This window comes from Brachyistius frenatus, unplaced genomic scaffold (genome assembly GCF_029030835.1).
Source record: "Brachyistius frenatus isolate BFR_SWC_R1_liver_20210118 unplaced genomic scaffold, ASM2903083v1 Contig_44, whole genome shotgun sequence".
Lineage (NCBI taxonomy): Eukaryota > Metazoa > Chordata > Actinopteri > Embiotocidae > Brachyistius > Brachyistius frenatus.
Window position 1 is genome coordinate 3,194,856 of NW_027210643.1, and position 18,032 is coordinate 3,212,887.

Sequence of the window (18,032 nt, forward strand, 5' to 3'; positions counted from 1 at the left end):
ATATCATCATGAGAAAATGAGATCGTACCACATTGGTGAACTCAAGATAACAAGAAAAACTATTACAAACATTACAATGTTATACCCAGTAAAATTATCATTAAGTTCTTTACGGTAAATCCCCTTGTGGATTTTCAGAGAAAATTAAAATACTGAAGGACAACATCCTTCTGTGGCTGCTTTTAAAGCTGCTGTTAAAAAATTGTATATAAACAACTGGTCAACTGACAATGACGATCACGGATATCCCAACCTGATTATGATTTTTGGTCAACAGTGAGATGGTGGCCAGAGGCAGTGACCTTTGACCTGTGTTTTTTGTCAGGATGCAATGTACAATGCTGCTTTGCAGAGCTGGCTCGGTCTTGCGTGCTAAGTGATGGAGTGAGAGACGTAGAACAAGTCCTGATTCAGGGTGAGGAAGTAGGCATCATTAGGTTGACTTTATTTGTAAACTATTGTTGAGTTTGTCTATTTGTTTGTTTTACAGTGTGGTTTAGTACTTTTGTTCATTAGGCCCATTATAATGAGTCCAAATAGAGTTGGAGACTTAATTACTAATACTTTATGTTTATAAATGCAATTATGGCTTTTATTGTCATTGAAGGCTAACTGTAAAAAATAAAAATAAAAAAAAAGAGACAAAAAAATAATAATGACTTATACATCTCAATTTATTAGCCCACTTTTAGCCGTATCGGAAATAACAACAAACATCCTGTTACTGTTAACGTACATGACAAGGACGTTTCCAGGCGACGTCATTTCTCCAGAGGAACCTGAACGCAGCACATAGAGGAACCTGAACGCAGCACATAGAGCAATGAATTGACGATTGAGAAGGACGGTGAAAACAAAAAATGGACATCGATCGAAAATAGCAGGGTGAGACTGATAATTCACATTTTCACGCAAAGGCAACGGCACAGAGCAAATGTAGACATCATTTAAAGATTAAAAATAAAAAAAAAAAACACCGTGCGTTTGTTAGGAAGACCGTTTCGAGAAACGACTGCTTGTTCCGTTGCCGATTTAGCTTCGGTAGCTTAGAGACGAATGCTAGCTGTGTGCAACCTTTAACGCTATGTCATGAGCCACTTAAGACCAGCACGGTAACATGTTAGTCGGAGATCGCTGATATAGCGTAAATATTGCGAAACGAAAGCGTTTAGTGAACCGACTGTAACGCTTGCTGCGTGTACTACACTCCCCCCTTCTTTTCTTTTTTTTTTTTTACTCCGCGCTCCGTTTGTCGGTCAGCTGTTGTTGTTATGGGTCTGTTACCGATCTGAATTCAGACAACAGGGAGGCTGTTTTGTGTTGCTCGACAGAAATGCAGTCGCGTTGTCGTGATGTATAATCAAACCACCATTCAGCGGCGATACAACGCCTCTTGAGTCAAGCTCACGCTGTGTATTATTTTGTAGAAAATGTTGTATGTTACTGGCTTGTGGCCATGGTTGTAATTTCTTCAATGGCCTCGGGGTGTCGCTGTTACGTGTTGACTGGCATCGAAGCAAGTCAGTTATTTATATTCGCGTAGTCATTTACAAGATATCTCTTAATTAAATGCTGACAAGTAGTAAAACCATACACTGTAAGACATAACTCAGTTATGCTTGAAGCCTCTAAAATAAAACTCTACTATTCAGTAACGACTATCAGAACTGATTTACAAACATATACATGTTGTCATATATGTTCATGCTGCCTAGAATACTGTAGCGTTGCCACTGTGTTATTGTAATAAAATGCTGCACCATGTAAGACTGAGGGGCTGTTTGCTTTTGCTGGATGCATAAATCACTCCAATGTAGCCCGTTTCATCTAACGTCCCACCTTGGTGTTATCAGCCTGTTGCTCACAGCTTCAGTTTTCTTCGCTGTGATTATAGTTTGGAAATCCTGTTGGCATTAATGTTTGCACAGCCACTTTGAGGACTGTTCAATCAGGGACTAGTGAGGGTGGCTCAGTTGGATGATGTTAAAGTCAAGCATTTTTTTTCCTAAATGTAGTTGCTGCAGGAGCTCTGGTGGTCAATGCTGAAGTTAAAGGCTCCCAATTGTTTCAAAATTAACCAAAGGTCTACAGTCAGTAGGATGCAATGACTAGGAAACAATTTATAATGGCAAATTGACAGAGCCATATAATTCACAGGGGGATTTTGGTCTGTCAACACCAGGCTAGTGATGTACCACCACAAGCACACCTTCTTCTACTTTTCTATATGTACATATTTTAAGAGTGATTATGTTGTTGTTTTTCTGATTTTCTGAAAAGGCTGTCTATGTCAGACCTGTGACTGGCACTTCACGAACAACCTGAGTAGAGAAATTTGAAGGAGGTCAGAGTTCAGAGTCATGGAGGCTCGCTTTGGTAATATTGTGTTTAGCTCCAAGTTCGACTCGGGGAATCTGGCCCGTGTGGAGAAGGTGGAGAAGGGCAACGTCAGCCCTCCTTCTGACACAGCTTCTATTGGGAGTTCCTCCTCAGGGTCGAACATTACCCCCGACTATGAGTTCAATGTGTGGACGCAGCCAGACTGCGCCGGCACAGAGCATGAGAATGGAAACAGGTAACAAGATCTCTGCTCCTGTCGTAAATATTTTATCTTAATTGTTTAAGAGGACAGCAAAAGGCACCTTTTAGATATTACTTTTACTTGCTGCATACAAACCTTACTACTACGGCACATGATTTATAGGAACCCGTATTGATTTTATGTTTTTCAGATCATGGTTTTTCTTCAGTGTGCGTGGGGCAGCACCTGGGAAGTTACTGAAGATCAATGTGATGAACATGAACAATCAGAGGAAGCTCTACAGCCAGGGCATGGCTCCTCTCGTACGCACTTTACCCGGCAAAAACCGGTGGGAAAGGATTCGTGACAGACCCACATCTGAGGTCAGGATGTGGGCATCAGAAGCCAATGAGGAAGTGTTCTGTCAGTCGGGCTATTATTAACTTTCTAATAATATATCTCATCTTCATTCCTTTCTTCTGCTGCTCTCCAGATTGTAGATAACCAGTTCATCCTTTCATTCACTCACCGACTGTTGGAGATACGGGGGGCAACCACCTACTTCTCCTTCTGCTTCCCGTTCTCTTACAATGAGTGCCAGGAGATGCTAAAGCAGTTTGATGAAAGCTACCCCAATGCTGCTCAACTCAGTCCGAGCAGGTGAACATAAATGCCTCACAAACGCCAAATACATGTTGTTTGTGAAGGTGTTGTTAGTGGCTGTTTTTGTTTTGTTTGTTTTTTTCATTTTTTTCCTGCCCCTTGGACTTGTACAATGTTCTAAAACTTTTTCCCACCAATCTCTATCCTTGTCTGCTCCAACTCGCAGTGCACCGGGCACTGTGTATTACCACAGGGAGTTGCTGTGCCACTCTCTAGATGGCAACAGGGTGGAACTCCTCACTGTGACCAACTGCAGCGGGATGCAGGAGGAGAGAGAAGCCCGTCTGCCCAAGCTGTTTCCTGACGCCAACACTCCAAGGCCACACTGCTTCTCCAGCAAAAGGGTATCACTCAATCATGCATAAACACGCAGTCACTATCCCCTACAGCCGTTGATGACAGCAACTAAGGCTCAGGCCGTTGTGGAGTCACCTAGTAACGGCGGAACGGTGAAGCTGACCCCTGGCATTTGCGTGTCTGCGTGTGTTGGCAGGTGTTTTTTCTCAGCAGTCGGGTGCACCCAGGGGAGACTCCCTCATCCTTTGTGTTTAACGGTTTCCTGAAATTCATCCTAAGAAGAGATGACCCACGTGCAAACGTGCTGCGTAACATGTTTGTGTTCAAACTCATTCCCATGCTGAACCCGGACGGGGTGGTCCGCGGACACTACAGGTAAGAATTCCACATTCACCATTCTCTCAACAACAATGCGGCGTCTTTTGATGCAACCAAATCGGTTTAGATTCTTGTCTTGTGAATAAATGGTTTACATAATTATTCCTTTTGTTGCTGTCAGTTTCGGTGTATCACTTGTTCATGAAAAGACTTTTCTCTCTGTAATAATCCTGAGTGCAGTGTGCACAGCTCCTCTAGTCTTTTTGAGAAGTGATATTTACGGGGTTCAGAAGTGAGACGTTATGTATTGTCATGTTTCATTGATTCAACATTGTCTTTATCAAGCTTTATTTATGTTAACAAATGGCTCAGCCTGTTGCAGGGATACACAGAGGTTACAGTTTGGTTGCAGTTACGGCAGGTAACAGTTGCTCGCGTGAGATGATCGACATTGCTTTTGGCTCATGGTTTTAGTCAGCGAACAACGCCAGTCAATCACTGAGTGTGAGAAAACACACAAGCGGCCGCTTGTTTTCTCACAGTACCACCTTTAATTTGCAATGTACTGTAAATCTATTTTTAAAGCTGTATTATATTGCGCTGGCATAAGAAACATATCTTCCATGCAGGAGACTCAGGTACTGTATAGCCTTAACAGCCTTAATCTTTCACCCTAGTGAAATCTCGGGTTATACATATTTATGCAGAAACCAGAACACAGAAAGTCTGCTGCTGCATATTTATATGCATTGCAAAGACACTGATATGTCCTATAAAATAGACTCCACATAAGGTCAAGTTTCAGTTCATTCTCTGAAATGCCCATTTGTAATAACAGCAAATGAATAGTGGGCTTGTTTGCAGAGGCCCAATACTGAAAGCAGGTAACCTTCTCTCTACATAGAGATACAGCATGTGATACAACAGACTGTAGTGAGAGCATGCAGTTTTTTTCTTACAATCTAAATGTGTCTGAGTTTTACAAATAATTATTCGTTTTTTGTTGAACTTTAGAGGAAATTACTTTGATTACAAGCTATGTGTCATGATAACTGCTTCACCCTGCTGCTTTACCTTTACAGCAATACTCTCTGAAGTCTTTGTCTTGCACATGCACACTTTTAAAAAGCATATAAGACACCACTATATGCATATATTTGAGCAAGGAAACAGCTGTTTCCAGAAGAAAACAAGTTGAATCAGGTTGTGGGAACAGTTTTTTCCTCCATACAAAACATTAAAGAAATCAGGTCACAACAGAAAGCCGACCGCAGCCCGGTCACTTAAGTTAATGTTAACCTATTGCTGGTCATGAGGAGGTTAGAAGAGCCAGGTCGGATGACACGTGTTGACCCTTTCAGCAGATCGCAGTTAAACAAACGTCACTGATGTATTAGGGATATCAGTGAACAATGACACCACTACCTCAGTGTGTCAAGGGTGTGCTGCTGCCTCTTCTTTGATTATCAAATCTATGTGCATCTGTCCCATTTTCCCTTCATCTAAACATCACCATCGACTAACTGGCATATAACCCTAATTATCAATGTTAAAAAGCTGTTTCTAATTCTGTCATCTTTCTGTTTTTTTTGAAGAACTGATTCCAGAGGTGTGAACTTAAACAGACAATACTTGAACCCAAGCCCTGAGCTGCACCCTTCCATCTATGCAGCCAAAACACTGCTGCTCTACCACCACACACACAACCGCTTGCACAACGCACAGTCGAGCACTCACTGTAACAGCCCCACGCACACACAGCCCGCTCTCCTCAATATTAAACCAACCGCCAATCAGCATCAAGCTCCTCCCCTCACTGCCCTCGAGGTCAGTTTGAACAAACGAAATGCGGAGAAAGATGCGAATCCTTTGCAGCCACAGGTTCCCATGGTGATGGAGGAAAATGCCTGGGTTACCACAGAAATGGAGAAAGCAGACAAGAATAGCTCATCAAGTTCTCCAGAGACTGTAGATCCTATTGCTGCCGATGTAGCAGTACCACAGGTGGAGGAACAGGAATCAGTGCCACCCCATGAAGGGGGTGTGGCTTATTATGTGGACTTGCATGGCCATGCCTCTAAACGCGGATGCTTCATGTATGGAAATAACCTTCCTGAGGAGAGCCAGCAGGTGAAAATGATTACATTTTATTCCCATTTTTGGGAAATTGTCAAACAACATTTTGTTGTTGCTTTTTAGCAACAAGTTTCAACAACAAGAAGATTTACACTTGTTTTGTCCTTGATATGTTTGTTTATCCCCAAACTGTAACCACAGCAAATGTTTTTAGTCACTTACATCCAAGTTTCTGTGCACTCTGATTCTTCTCTCTGCAGGTAGAGAACATGCTGTATCCAAGACTGATCGCTGTCAACTCTGCCCACTTTGAGTTCCTGGGTTGTAACTTCTCTGAGAAAAACATGTATGCCCGAGACAAGAGAGACGGCCAGTCGAAAGAAGGCAGCGGTCGCGTCGCCATTCACAAGGCAATAGGGCTGCTACACAGGTCAGACATTGTCCAAACTATGCCATTTCAACAGTTCATGTTCAGTATAGTTAGTTCAGGTAGAACACATCAACTTTGAAAACTTTTTGAAAGTTTTAAAACGACAGTCATGCCAAAATGATTTTGTGAGGTAAAGGTATAATATGTAACTTTTCCACACCAAAATGTTGTGAAACCACCAGACCATGTTATGTATTTTATTGAGTTGAGTACTAATATCATGGAAATGTGTCCAACAATGTTCAAACCCAAAGAAATCCATAATTTCAGTTAACATAAGGGTCCATTTCATTTAGTTGCATGTCATCAAACTCCATCTTTTGTTTTTGTTTTTGTTTTGACTGAGAGACCGCTACTGGTAGAAGTTACATAGTGTGTGTTTAAATGATTTTATGGTTTAATCACTAAATGTCTCGCCCATCATGATTTGATCACCTTGAATGTCAATAAATGTATATTTTTGTCACGTTTTTGTTTTTTGCGTATTTACCAGTTACACCTTGGAGTGCAACTATAACACAGGAAAAACCATGAACACTATCCCACCTGCCTGCCATGATAACGGACGGGCAACCCCTCCTCCGCCTCCATCATTCCCTCCAAAATACACTCCAGAAATATTTGAGCAGGTAGGATGACACAGACTGGGTCACCAGCTGGTAGTTCCTAGCTAGTGTTTGTTGCTCCCATGTTGTTGTTTTTTTAGCAATGTGGATTTAAAGTTTTTGACATTTGATAAACAAAATGTACCAATGAAAATCAGTTCTCCAGTAAACTCAGCTGATGTTGTGCGTCAGGTGGGACGTGCCGTGGCTATCTCTGCCCTGGATATGGCAGAGTGTAACCCCTGGCCACGACTGGTGCTGTCTGAGCACACCTGCCTGTCAAATCTCCGAGCCTGGATCCTCAAGCACGTCCGCAACACCAAAGGCCTGAACACGCACATCCATGCTCCTCCAAGAGTGCACCACAATGGCAGCAAAGTGTCACCGCCAAAGAGCTTCAACAAGTGAGTTCACACACATCTCTTTGTTAAACCCAAAGAGAGAGCACACTTCAAATGTCCTTAGTTTTCTCTTCACAGATAACAGTTAGGTCATGACTTTCTGTGTTTGTCTTGATACTCCGAGCAGCTGTCTGTTTGGATCTGCATCGGAAAACACCCTGAGCCGCGTGCGCTGCAACAGCCACAGTAGCAGCAGCCAGACGCCCTCCCCGAAGATGCACAGCTCCCCGAGCTTTACCTTTGGCTGCCCCCCGCCCCGAACTCACTCACAGCACAACGGCATGCACACCAGCGGACGAGGAGGCAACAAGACACTCGGCCCAGTCAGGGGTAAGTTGATCTCTCATCCATCTCCCTGTGTCACCTGATGGCCTTTTCTATGACCTCTCCTCAGGTGATCCTGGGCTCTTCTCTTTTTCTCTTTCCTGTTGCCGTCCTCTCTTTCTGCTGTTGGAGTTGTTAACAAAGGCTCATAGCTGGTTGATGTGTCAGTGTCTGTGCGACAGCTTCAGGTTTACTCTGATGGTGATATAAAACAGGTCCCAGGCAAGGGTTTGCTTAATTTTAGAGACATGAACAAGTGCATTCATGTCCTGTATGATTATAAACTGAAACATCAGCATGACCCCTGCATGACCCCACCTGCTGCTGCTGCTGCTGTCTGTGCATGCATTTTGTCACCTCCAACGTCAGTCTTGTTCAGAAAAACCTCAACATGACTTAAAGTTTGAATGAGTCCTCTTCAGAAGCACCGAGACCAAATGATTCAATGGGTGTACAAATTCTTGAAACATATTGGTCCAAAACATCTTTACATTCTCCATTGTTGATTCTGATCCTTTATCTCATCACTTTTCTCACCTTTGGCATTTTATTGGAGTCTCAGCACAAAGCCACTTTATGTTTGTGCGCGCACACAATCCCTGCATGTCTCTGAGCAGGTGTGCGTCTGTGTGTCTCCCTCTCTGTAGACACTAAGCCTCAGGAGAAGAGACGCCCCCCCCACCACCGCTCCATCCTACGGTCTCCCAGCAACAGCCACACACCCACCCGTCCCCTACTCTCACCCCCTTCCTCCTCCTCCTCCTCGTCTTCCTCAGTGTGTGCAGCAGGCTCCTGTCCCCTCCCGGCCTCCGTCAGTATGACAGGTCTGTACTCCCTCCAGCCCCCCAGCCTCTCCACCTTGCTCCCCTCCCTGCAGGCTCTGCCTCGCCCCGGGCTGCTCTCCAAACTGAGCCCCCTGCTCCTTCAGAGCCTTCCACCGGCCACCAAGTCTCCAACTGGGCCCACCCCGGACTGAATCTAACCTGTGAAACTTTGGGAATGTGTGTGTGTGTGTGTGTGTGTGTGTGTGTGTGTGTGTGTGTGTGTGTGTGTGTGTGTGTGTGTGTGTGTGTGTGTGTGTGTGTGTGTCTGAAACAACATTGGTGCTAGCTCTTCTAACTTCTTCTCAAATATTGTTTTTCTTTCTGCACATATCTGAGTAATTCCATGTATCTGCAGTATTAGCACCTTAAGATAAATGATACACTTTAGAGTGCAAGTATTCCTCAAATCTCAACAGTGACTGAAATGTTTTAAAGGACCAGTGTGTACAATTTAGTCCCCCTAAATGGAATGTAATAATCATAACTATGTTTTCATTGGTGTATAATCACCTGAAACTTGGGGTGCTCTGTACCATACCCGAGTATGTTAGAACCCAAAGCCTTGGACGTTGGTTAAAATGAAACGTTGTATGCTGAACAGTCAGTCAGCTTGGAAAAAGCGGAGTCAAAGTGAAAGTTAGCAGTAGCAAAATCAGGAAATGGAGCATTGTTCAGAATCTAAGGTCTGCATTACTCAGCTTTCTGTCACTTTTTCAAACATAAAAAAAGCAATTCTCTGAAGCACCTGCCTTCAGAAATCTGCGTAACCAGGCTTATCTCGACACTAGCATCCACCTCCTGACCTGACAGACGACAGTAATACTACATTGTTAGGTTAACTGTTGGAACGACATCAAAAAGGATTCAGGCATGGTACAGATTATCTGTACCTAATGTGGAAGTTCCCTGACACTTGTTGTGTTTTTTAGCTTTGAATTATCCCTTCATATAAACATATCCACGTAACCCGCCATGTTTCTACAGTTGCCCAGAACAGACAAACCAAACACTGCCTCTAAAGAGGGCCTTTTGCGTTTGTCTTCAGTTTCACGCCCGCTGTAGATTCTCCTGCACAATCTGCAATCTGACCTCTACATGCCACTGAATCCTACACACTGCTCCTTTAAAATTCATGGTTTCTGTGTTCTCACCAATCTTGAATCCAGGACTGGTAATCACACTGCCCTCTGGTGTTGATCTTGTGACTTTCCTTTACTAAGCAAAGCAAACTGGTTAGATTGTGAATGTGTTAGTCTAGTGAAAAGGGACAGCTGCTTGGGTATCTAACCTGTATGGTCCCCTTGAACTTTCAGTATATACGATAGATATTAAGAGCATTAATGTTGGAAATATTATAATATGGACGACATGGAGAAGTCTGTATACAAGTAATAAGCTAAATACCATAATACGATGAATTACCATATTACTGTGCTGGTCTTTGCAAAGTGGCAAAGACTTTCGTTTTTTTTTTGTTTTTTTTTAATGGGAATTTTTGATAATCAGCTATAGTTCAAATGAGATACTTTGACTTTTGCCATGTTGCACTTTTAATTTTTGAATTATTTCTTGGTTTTATTTTTTGAGAGAGCGATTTTGCAGAATTAGAGTGAAGATAGTGTCGCTTCGGTTTCTGTAAAATGATTCCAAGCACCTTCTAATCTTTCATTTCTTTTTACTGTGTTCGTATTTCACTCTAATGTTCATATGTAAGTCGCAGGCTGATCACACCGTCCCACTGTAGTCATTTAGAGTTAGTTCAGAGTAGGACTTCTGTCGAGGTCTGCTGTTTCATTTTTGTGTTTATTAATTCTGTAATAGCTATAAAATCTGTATCATTCCAGTGTCAGACCAGTCTTGGTCATGATGACGTTATGATGTTCACAGAGTAGCCTACTCCCAGAAACCTCATGTGGACCGTCACTGGCTTAAACCCTCGTGGATGGTGGAAATCTTACAGTTGCTTTGGGATAACAAGGGATTACTTTATGAAGCTTTTTGCCAACCAGCAATATCATATAATACAACATTTAGTTTTGTTCAGTGTTCCAAGAGTTTGACTAAGTCAGAGTTAGCAAGTGTTAATAATTTTCTAATAAGATTCCAGTTTTGGTGTAAATAAAGTGTTGAGTTTAATTAATTCTGTTTCATCAAAGTGATGAAGAAAACATTGCTCTTTATTTATTCAAGCAGATAAATGTGTTATGTTGTGTAAATTGAACTTGGCAGGCATGTAGTAAGCTGTCGATGGTTAGAGTTGATATATGTTGTGGTTAGCAGACGTGAGAAATAACCACATGTTCCTGGTTTATATATAAACCTCATTGAATAATCGTGGAGTTAGTAGTGATTTGTCTGTAATTCGGTTTTGTGTGCTGTCATCCAAGTACTTGATGATGGTCTGTATTTTCAGACCAGCTATTTTAGTTGGCACTAAAAATTCAGAAAAAGGTTTATGAGCAGCAAATAAACCAGTTCGTGAATTCGATTGGATCAAAATAGCTTTCAGAATACGTGGCCTCGCCTCGCCTCGCTCTAGCTACCGTCTGACCAGTGCTGTGACATATTGTAGTTATGGTGTGCCTTGCTTTGTTGTAAACAGTAGGTTTTGAAGGCTCTGCTCATATTGTGATGTCATACAGTGTCCATTTTGCCTCCTCCTTACCTGTCTTTAATCTGGAGAAACTTTGAAAAGGATGAAAGGGAAGAGTTTACTTATAATTCATGGCTTTTTAAAGTATACAGGCCTGAAACACTGTATGTTTAAACAAAAACTATACATAATATTGTTGGAACATATATTTGAAGGGGCATATTTAGGACTTCTGTGGACCTTTTTATGAAACAAAAATCAAGCAAATTATAGCAGATATTTGCAAGTTATTATCTAAGAGCAACGTCCTTTTGGACGGATGGAATTGTTCAGTGAATATATGACTGGAAGAAAAATGTGATAAATTCACAAGTTGCCAGGAGTGAAACTATCAACCGTCTGAAAGTTTAATGAGACATAAAAGTCTTACTTAATGCTCCTTTAAAATCACTCTGGTGAGCGTTTTTGTGTAGCCCATGCCCACTTCATTCAACACAGTGGGAACGGCTCTCTGTTTAGATCGATGCTCTGCAAAATAGGGAGCGTATACTGTAGTTTTATTCTGCTTTCACACTGTGAACTTTGATGTCCTGTGTCTCAGTTGTTTCAACCCGAAAGCTTAAACAGCTTCATCAAAAATGACAACAACAACAACAAAAAACAGCTTTAGGTGGAAACACTGTATGCATCGTCACATTCTCTCTGGATCTCTCTGCTTTATGCTCCTTATGAGAATTGTGCCGTTTCCTTCAATGTGGTGCTAATCTTCTATACCAGACTGCGGTTGTGTGTTTGTCCCTGTAACGTCTTTACAAGTATCACCTTTCTTCAATGTGCTGCTGTCTTTTACCGCTTTTCTGTTTAACTTCTGGAATAAAAACTATCCCTTCGGGGAGCTAGTACTTGTGTGTGGGTCCTCTGCTCTCTTTTGACTCTCTCTGTATGCGTGTAATCTTTATTTTTCAGCTTACATGTATAGAAACAGATCAAAGCTGCTTGAAAATAACATGAGAATTAGTTAAACAGCTGATACAGACTGTGGGGTGCCTCGGGACATTTGAGCTATGATCACTGATACCTCCACCTCCAGCCAATCGTTAGAACTTAATTTCCGAGTGTTCCATCTTCCTCCCACTGTTTCTCCTTTCTTCTCTCGATTCCCTGTATTTACGTCCCTTCATCTGGTTAACAGGCCTCAGCTGCCCGGACTTTCAGGCCAGTGGACCCAGTTCAGCGGGCTGGGCCAGAATGTCTTTACCCATGCGTCCTGTGCGTATAGGGAGAGGAGGCCGGACTCTGACAGTCACTCATCATCCCGCAGAGGCCTGCAGAGAGGTTAGCTTATTCTGCCGGCTCACTCACAAAGCGAATTTTCCTCATTTCTTTACCTTATTTAATTCCCACTTTTTCTCAGATATATGCAATTTACACTTGGTTTATGACATCTTGCTGTAATGTCTCCATCTGTCACAGACAGCGAAAGACTCGGGGCCTCATCACATCCTTTCCTCGATCAAATTTAGCAAGTAAGTCCAATCATTTCTATCTGTGAATGTTTTTAAGCCAAGGAAGTCAAACATGGGTTGAAGGGCTGAAAAATTGAGTAAAATCAATGTTGGAAACACCGCGCAAGTGATGAAAATGTTAACCTCTATGTTGCCTGCCGAGGTGTGAGCTGAAGTCCCACATGAGCCGCATCCCCATCCGGAGCGCGGGGTCAAGTGACACCCCTCCCACACACAACAGTAAAACATCTCCCACGAGCAATAACCCAGCCTCACCTGGAGATGAGGAGGTCTCGGCCACCATGAAGGTGTGGAAGCTGCTCAGACCGGGACTCCACAGACATCTGTCACTGTCAGGCATGTACATACACATTACATTTGTGTTTTTTTTTTTTAGCCTAGAGTGGAGAGATTAACTGACCAATGTTTGCATTAGTCAAAATTGAATAGGTGGCAAACATGTTAAAGGTGGGCTTTACATGACATTAAAGGAAAAAAAAAAATGCCCATTCCTATAACAACATACAACTCTTGACTGATATCTACATACGACTACAGTGTTGATGTCCCTGAATATATGAAGTCAGTCGACCTTTTTAGTCTAAACTGAACCATCTTATCAACTGTAGGATGGATTGCCTGAACTCCCAGAGGGTGAATCCTTCTGACTTTTCAGCCAGCACCCCAAGCAGCTCAAATCTCTACATTCACCTGAACGACCAGCACTAAATTTCGTTCACTCTTTCATGGTCCCGAGGTGATGAAATGAGTTTTACTCTTGCACCATTACGAGGTGAACATTTTTTACTTCAAGGGAAATATCTTGTCCTCGACGGCTACTGATTTGAAATGTGGAGCAAAATGCTCAAATCCCCCTTGTAATCACTTTGGTGATCCCCGAACTTGGCACTATCATCAGACGTTTCCAGCACCTGATGTACTCTTAAGTTCAGTGCTAATTAACAGTACTTAAAGGGCTAACACGGTGGAGGAGTGTGTAGGATTTAAAGGTCTGTAGCTGTGAGGTCACAGATTCAACCCACTGAACACCCCTTCTTGTATGTAGTGTACAGGAGATCCTACGATGAGGTAAAAGTTCAAAAGACCCTGTCAGCCAGTGGTTGGTTTGTCCTGTCTGGGCTACTGTAGGCACAAAGCGGTGCAACATGGCGCTCTGTGAAAGAGGACCAACTCCCTACGTTTATCTGAAGGGCTCATTCTAAACCAGGACTAACGCAAAGATTACTTGTTTTATTTGATGAATAAAAACATAATACTGAATAGTATTTTCCATCTCTGCTCATAGATCTCTTAAATGTTACGCAATGGTCCTTTAAACTAAGCTGATGAGTATTTTAACCATTATACGTTCTAAACATTAGCATGCTCGTATTATCCTTGAAAGCATGTTTACATACCGACATTTAACTCAGCGCTGCTCTGCCTAAGCAGAGACCCAAGTATGTCTGTAGACTATTAGATTTGATTAGCGCCAGTGAATCATCAACCGACTTGACCTTCAAAATCGCCTGTGGCTGTGACATTTCATGAATACACCACTCAGTATTGATTCCTTTGCAAGCGTCCCAGAATTATGGAAGAAATTGTCTGCATGAAGTTTCTGTCTCCAATATTGGAAACCCCCACATGTTCACAGCTAACATCACTGCTTTATTTCACTCCACAGGTATATCAGAGAAAGAAGGGACCTTACAGCTGGCCTCAGAGGCACTGACTAATAAGAGCACAGACAGGAGTTTCCACTGCAAAGGAGATGCGATCATAGAAACCACGGCGGAGGCAGATGAAACACTGCAACAGGTGAAAACACAGACTTAAACAGCATTAGTGTACATTCAGTGGGAAGCTAATGCAGAACATGACTGAATAAAATGACTAAAATCTGACCCGGCTACATGATGTTGTCTTTAAAGGTTGAGGAAGCTCCAGTGATGCCTGCGCCTGAAGCTGTGAACATGTGTGAGACAGTGACCCTGTGTGGAGAAGCGTAGGAGCTGCACAGAGGACGAGAGGCACGTGTATATCGTACATCTGTTTTTGCTTACTGTGAACCCATATTGTACACAAAACAGTTTAACACTTTGAAAGGAGAGGAGACATATCATCAAAGGAGGATTATTTTTGGGCAGGATAATGTGCAATACAACAATTTTATCTTTATTCAGTTTCTAAGCAAGTATGTTCTTTCCCGCCATGCTGTGCAACATTCAGAAGCCGGAGCTGCCCAGTTCAACCACTGAGCAACTTTTTACATTTTACTGGAGCAGCTGAGGCTTCAGTGCCTTGCTCCATGACGCTACAACAGTAGCCGGGGTATGGGGAGTAGCACAAACTTTCCCCATCCACGTTTCCATTATCCATAATCTGTGCACTTGAAATATCCTTTAACATCACTGTCCCTCACATTTGTGTTTTTGTCACCCTTCTCCCAAAAAGACATTAACTGCACTCTGACCAATACTGTAATGCACTGAGAAATATTTTCAGTCAACCGCTTGTACTATTACAGCAAAGGGCTGATTTATATTCAGACTGATGAGCACGGCAGCACCTTTATAACCTCATAATTTCCATTAGTAATAAATGTGTGAGTGAGGTGTGTAATTATTCTGAATTTTTTTGTGTTTTGCATATACTGTTTATAAAAAGGGTGCCCCCCTCCTGTGGACTTTTTCATTGTTTGTTTTGTGACACTGATCACCAGAGAAATTTAAAAAAATCAATACTGAACTGTACAACAATTTTATTTCTGTATTTTAAGAGACCTAATTTATCACTGTAAGCTGTTTTTAGAGCTCTCGTACTAAATAGTGATCACCTTTGTGTGAGCCATGTGTTGCAAGTGACTATAGGATAAAAACTCTTGTATCTGAAAGGACACTAATCAAAAAGTTATTGAAAAAAAAATCTCCAAATATATCTAGGAGTTAATACAAATGGAAAAAAAAATTGTGCTTTGAAATTAGCCTACGGCCCTCAAAACCTAAGTTGCCCTCGTGACACCATCTCTCATGAAACATGGCAGTGGCAACATCATGCTCTGCAGATGCTTCTCTAGTGGGAAGTCTTATGAACGTAGAGGGTTAAATTAATGCAGCAAAATACAGTGAAGAAGTAGAGGAAGAACCTGCTGCAGTCCACAACAGCACTGTAACATGGGGCATTTATTTCCCCATACATATTAAAATCAGCTACACAGGTGGCTTAAAAACAAGAACAAAGACTAATAGCTGAAATTTCTGTCAAAGTTGCCTCTATGAGATTTTATTTATATGATTTGTTTGGGTTGATTGTGGAAAGTCTGATCACGACCTGAGATTCACCTGAGGGTCACTACTGTTATAGGCACAACATTTGTATTGAATATTTTACCTCTCACAGTCCTTTAGGAGCTTCTTGTTCCACAGTACACCAATGAGAACAAGTCCTTTATTATATAACCAGACATATTCATACAGTATTTTAATGTTTTGGTGGTTTTTTTACTAAATTAGATTGTGACTGAGAACATTGTGTTGGAAGTGAAGTATAAATAACTTGAAATAAACTCCATGTATTTTGAACTTACAATAACTAACAGTGTGTGCGTGCATATCGACTATCTTAAGGAATTTACTGAAACATCAGTGCAAATAGAATTTACTCATTTTTATTAGAAAAGAACACCATTGTGCAAACAAAGAAATTCATCTCTTGGAAAGAGGACTTGATGACAGGAATGTTGTTTCCAAGGTGGTGGCTTTGATTCCCATCTCACCTGTGGGGAAAGTAATTTTTTTTAGTGGGTTCACAGGTAATAAACTTATGAAAGAAAAGGTCTGTTTAGTTTAGTGTGGTTTAGGTTTAGTATGATCCCTTCATATTTTTAACTTATGCTCAGTGATCAAGTGTCAAATCATCACCTATGCCCTGAGGACCGTTATTTCTGTGCAATTTACACCAGCAAAAACACTACACTTGTTGCTTTCACTCATTGAAAGCATATCTGTAGAAGGGACAATACAACATTCAATAAGGCAGCAATGCAGCATCGAGTTAAAAAGCCTGATTTGTTGGAAGTGGGGAGCATGATTAAGAGTGGTAACCACAAAATAAAAAGAAAGAAAACGTATCATACCAAACTGTAAATGCACTCACCTCTCCAATCATGTTGAAGGACGCTACTCTTGCTTCTTGGGGTTATTGACAGCAACATAATGGTATAAGACAACCAGCAGGAACAAGGACACGCCAAGCATGTTGGCAAATATGGCCAGCTGCACGTCTGTCACCATTCTGCAAAGGATGAGGAGACACGGGGAAGGAAAGGAAGAAAAGAAATCATGTTAGACCAGTGGATGATGGGAGTACAGGGAGTTTTGTTCTGGCATCACGTTTTGGTTGATTTACTTTGAAGTTATGTTTACTTCGTATCATCTCTGGCCACTCTATGAGTTTTTTTTTTTTTTTTTTTACTGCTTTTCAGATATCTGAACAGGTTTTAGGACCCTTCACTTGTTCACATGAATGTAACTATCGTGAGAAAGTGAAAGGTAGGTAAGCCATGACAGTGAACATTATGCATACACACATTTTGTGAGAACTTTTTAACAGTCTCAATGATAAAATAATAATTGTAAGTATGTTGACAAAATACAATATCACAATACTTTTGATCTACATTAGATGTTAGATTTGCATTGCACTGAAAGACAAGCAAATGCCCTCCAAAACAAGAAACGAAGATTACATATTTAGCAGCGATACTTTTCATAATTTGCTTTTTTAATATCGATAAACTAAAGCACCTAAATAACACCAGGGACGACGCTGATTATTTCTGACCCACACCAACACTTTGCCGGTAGCTGCTAATTTGCATATGCTTTTTATATATATATGTAGTTCAGGCAATCATCAGAGTAATAGTAACATTCATAGGTTGTAAATCAATCTGCCAACTCATTTTATTTTTTGTACATTTTGGGAGTGAAACGTCAATCTGTGTAACGCTACACTAGCTAGCGAGCTATTAACACTGGCTGGACTACAAATTATAAGCAACGTAGCGTTGCTCCTAAAATTAAATAAGTCGCAGTGTAGTTTAGGTAATGCTACTACTTACATGTTCCTTTAATTAGGTTTTTAATCTCTGTTTGAGCGATACTTCGACTGCTCAGAAGAAAAGAAGAAAATCAATCTCACTTCCGGCTGACGGGGAAAGACGCGTCACGTTTAAGAGTACTATAGAAATAGATTTGATAGATCAGACCTCACTGATCAAATAACAAAAATAAAAGCTAGACACGACACTACGGCAAAATAGTATTATTATCTCATTAATTTTCGCAAATGACACCGTAATTAATGAACGCGGTTTACTTTTAGTTCAGTCAATGGAATCGCATTGGTGTTTCTTGGCCGTTTCACCATCATCCAGGCCCGAGGGGGGCGCTAGTGAGCTGTGGTTAAGGT

The 18,032-nt window shown here is 41.5% G+C and overlaps 2 protein-coding genes across 2 annotated transcripts; one reads left to right on the top strand and one right to left on the bottom strand.

The window, feature by feature from the left end:
- Positions 1 to 785: 785 nt before the first annotated feature.
- On the top strand, positions 786 to 15,246 carry agbl5 (AGBL carboxypeptidase 5). The gene is made up of 17 exons (XM_069703159.1): positions 786 to 885; positions 2,281 to 2,575; positions 2,733 to 2,904; positions 3,015 to 3,181; positions 3,351 to 3,528; positions 3,678 to 3,856; positions 5,395 to 5,929; positions 6,136 to 6,305; positions 6,799 to 6,934; positions 7,103 to 7,314; positions 7,439 to 7,641; positions 8,283 to 8,459; positions 12,245 to 12,387; positions 12,526 to 12,578; positions 12,721 to 12,914; positions 14,245 to 14,378; positions 14,492 to 15,246. The coding sequence occupies exons 2-17, from the start codon at positions 2,361 to 2,363 to the stop codon at positions 14,567 to 14,569; spliced, it is 2,946 nt and encodes a 981-aa protein (XP_069559260.1). The 5' UTR covers positions 786 to 885; positions 2,281 to 2,360; the 3' UTR covers positions 14,570 to 15,246.
- A 965-nt stretch (positions 15,247 to 16,211) lies between these two features.
- ost4 (oligosaccharyltransferase complex subunit 4 (non-catalytic)) lies at positions 16,212 to 17,967 on the bottom strand. Its single transcript, XM_069703161.1, has 3 exons — positions 17,683 to 17,967; positions 16,716 to 16,853; positions 16,212 to 16,335 (listed from the first exon to the last, which is right to left on the bottom strand). The coding sequence occupies exon 2, from the start codon at positions 16,850 to 16,852 to the stop codon at positions 16,739 to 16,741; it is 114 nt and encodes a 37-aa protein (XP_069559262.1). The 5' UTR covers position 16,853; positions 17,683 to 17,967; the 3' UTR covers positions 16,212 to 16,335; positions 16,716 to 16,738.
- Between the last annotated feature and the right edge of the window lie 65 nt (positions 17,968 to 18,032).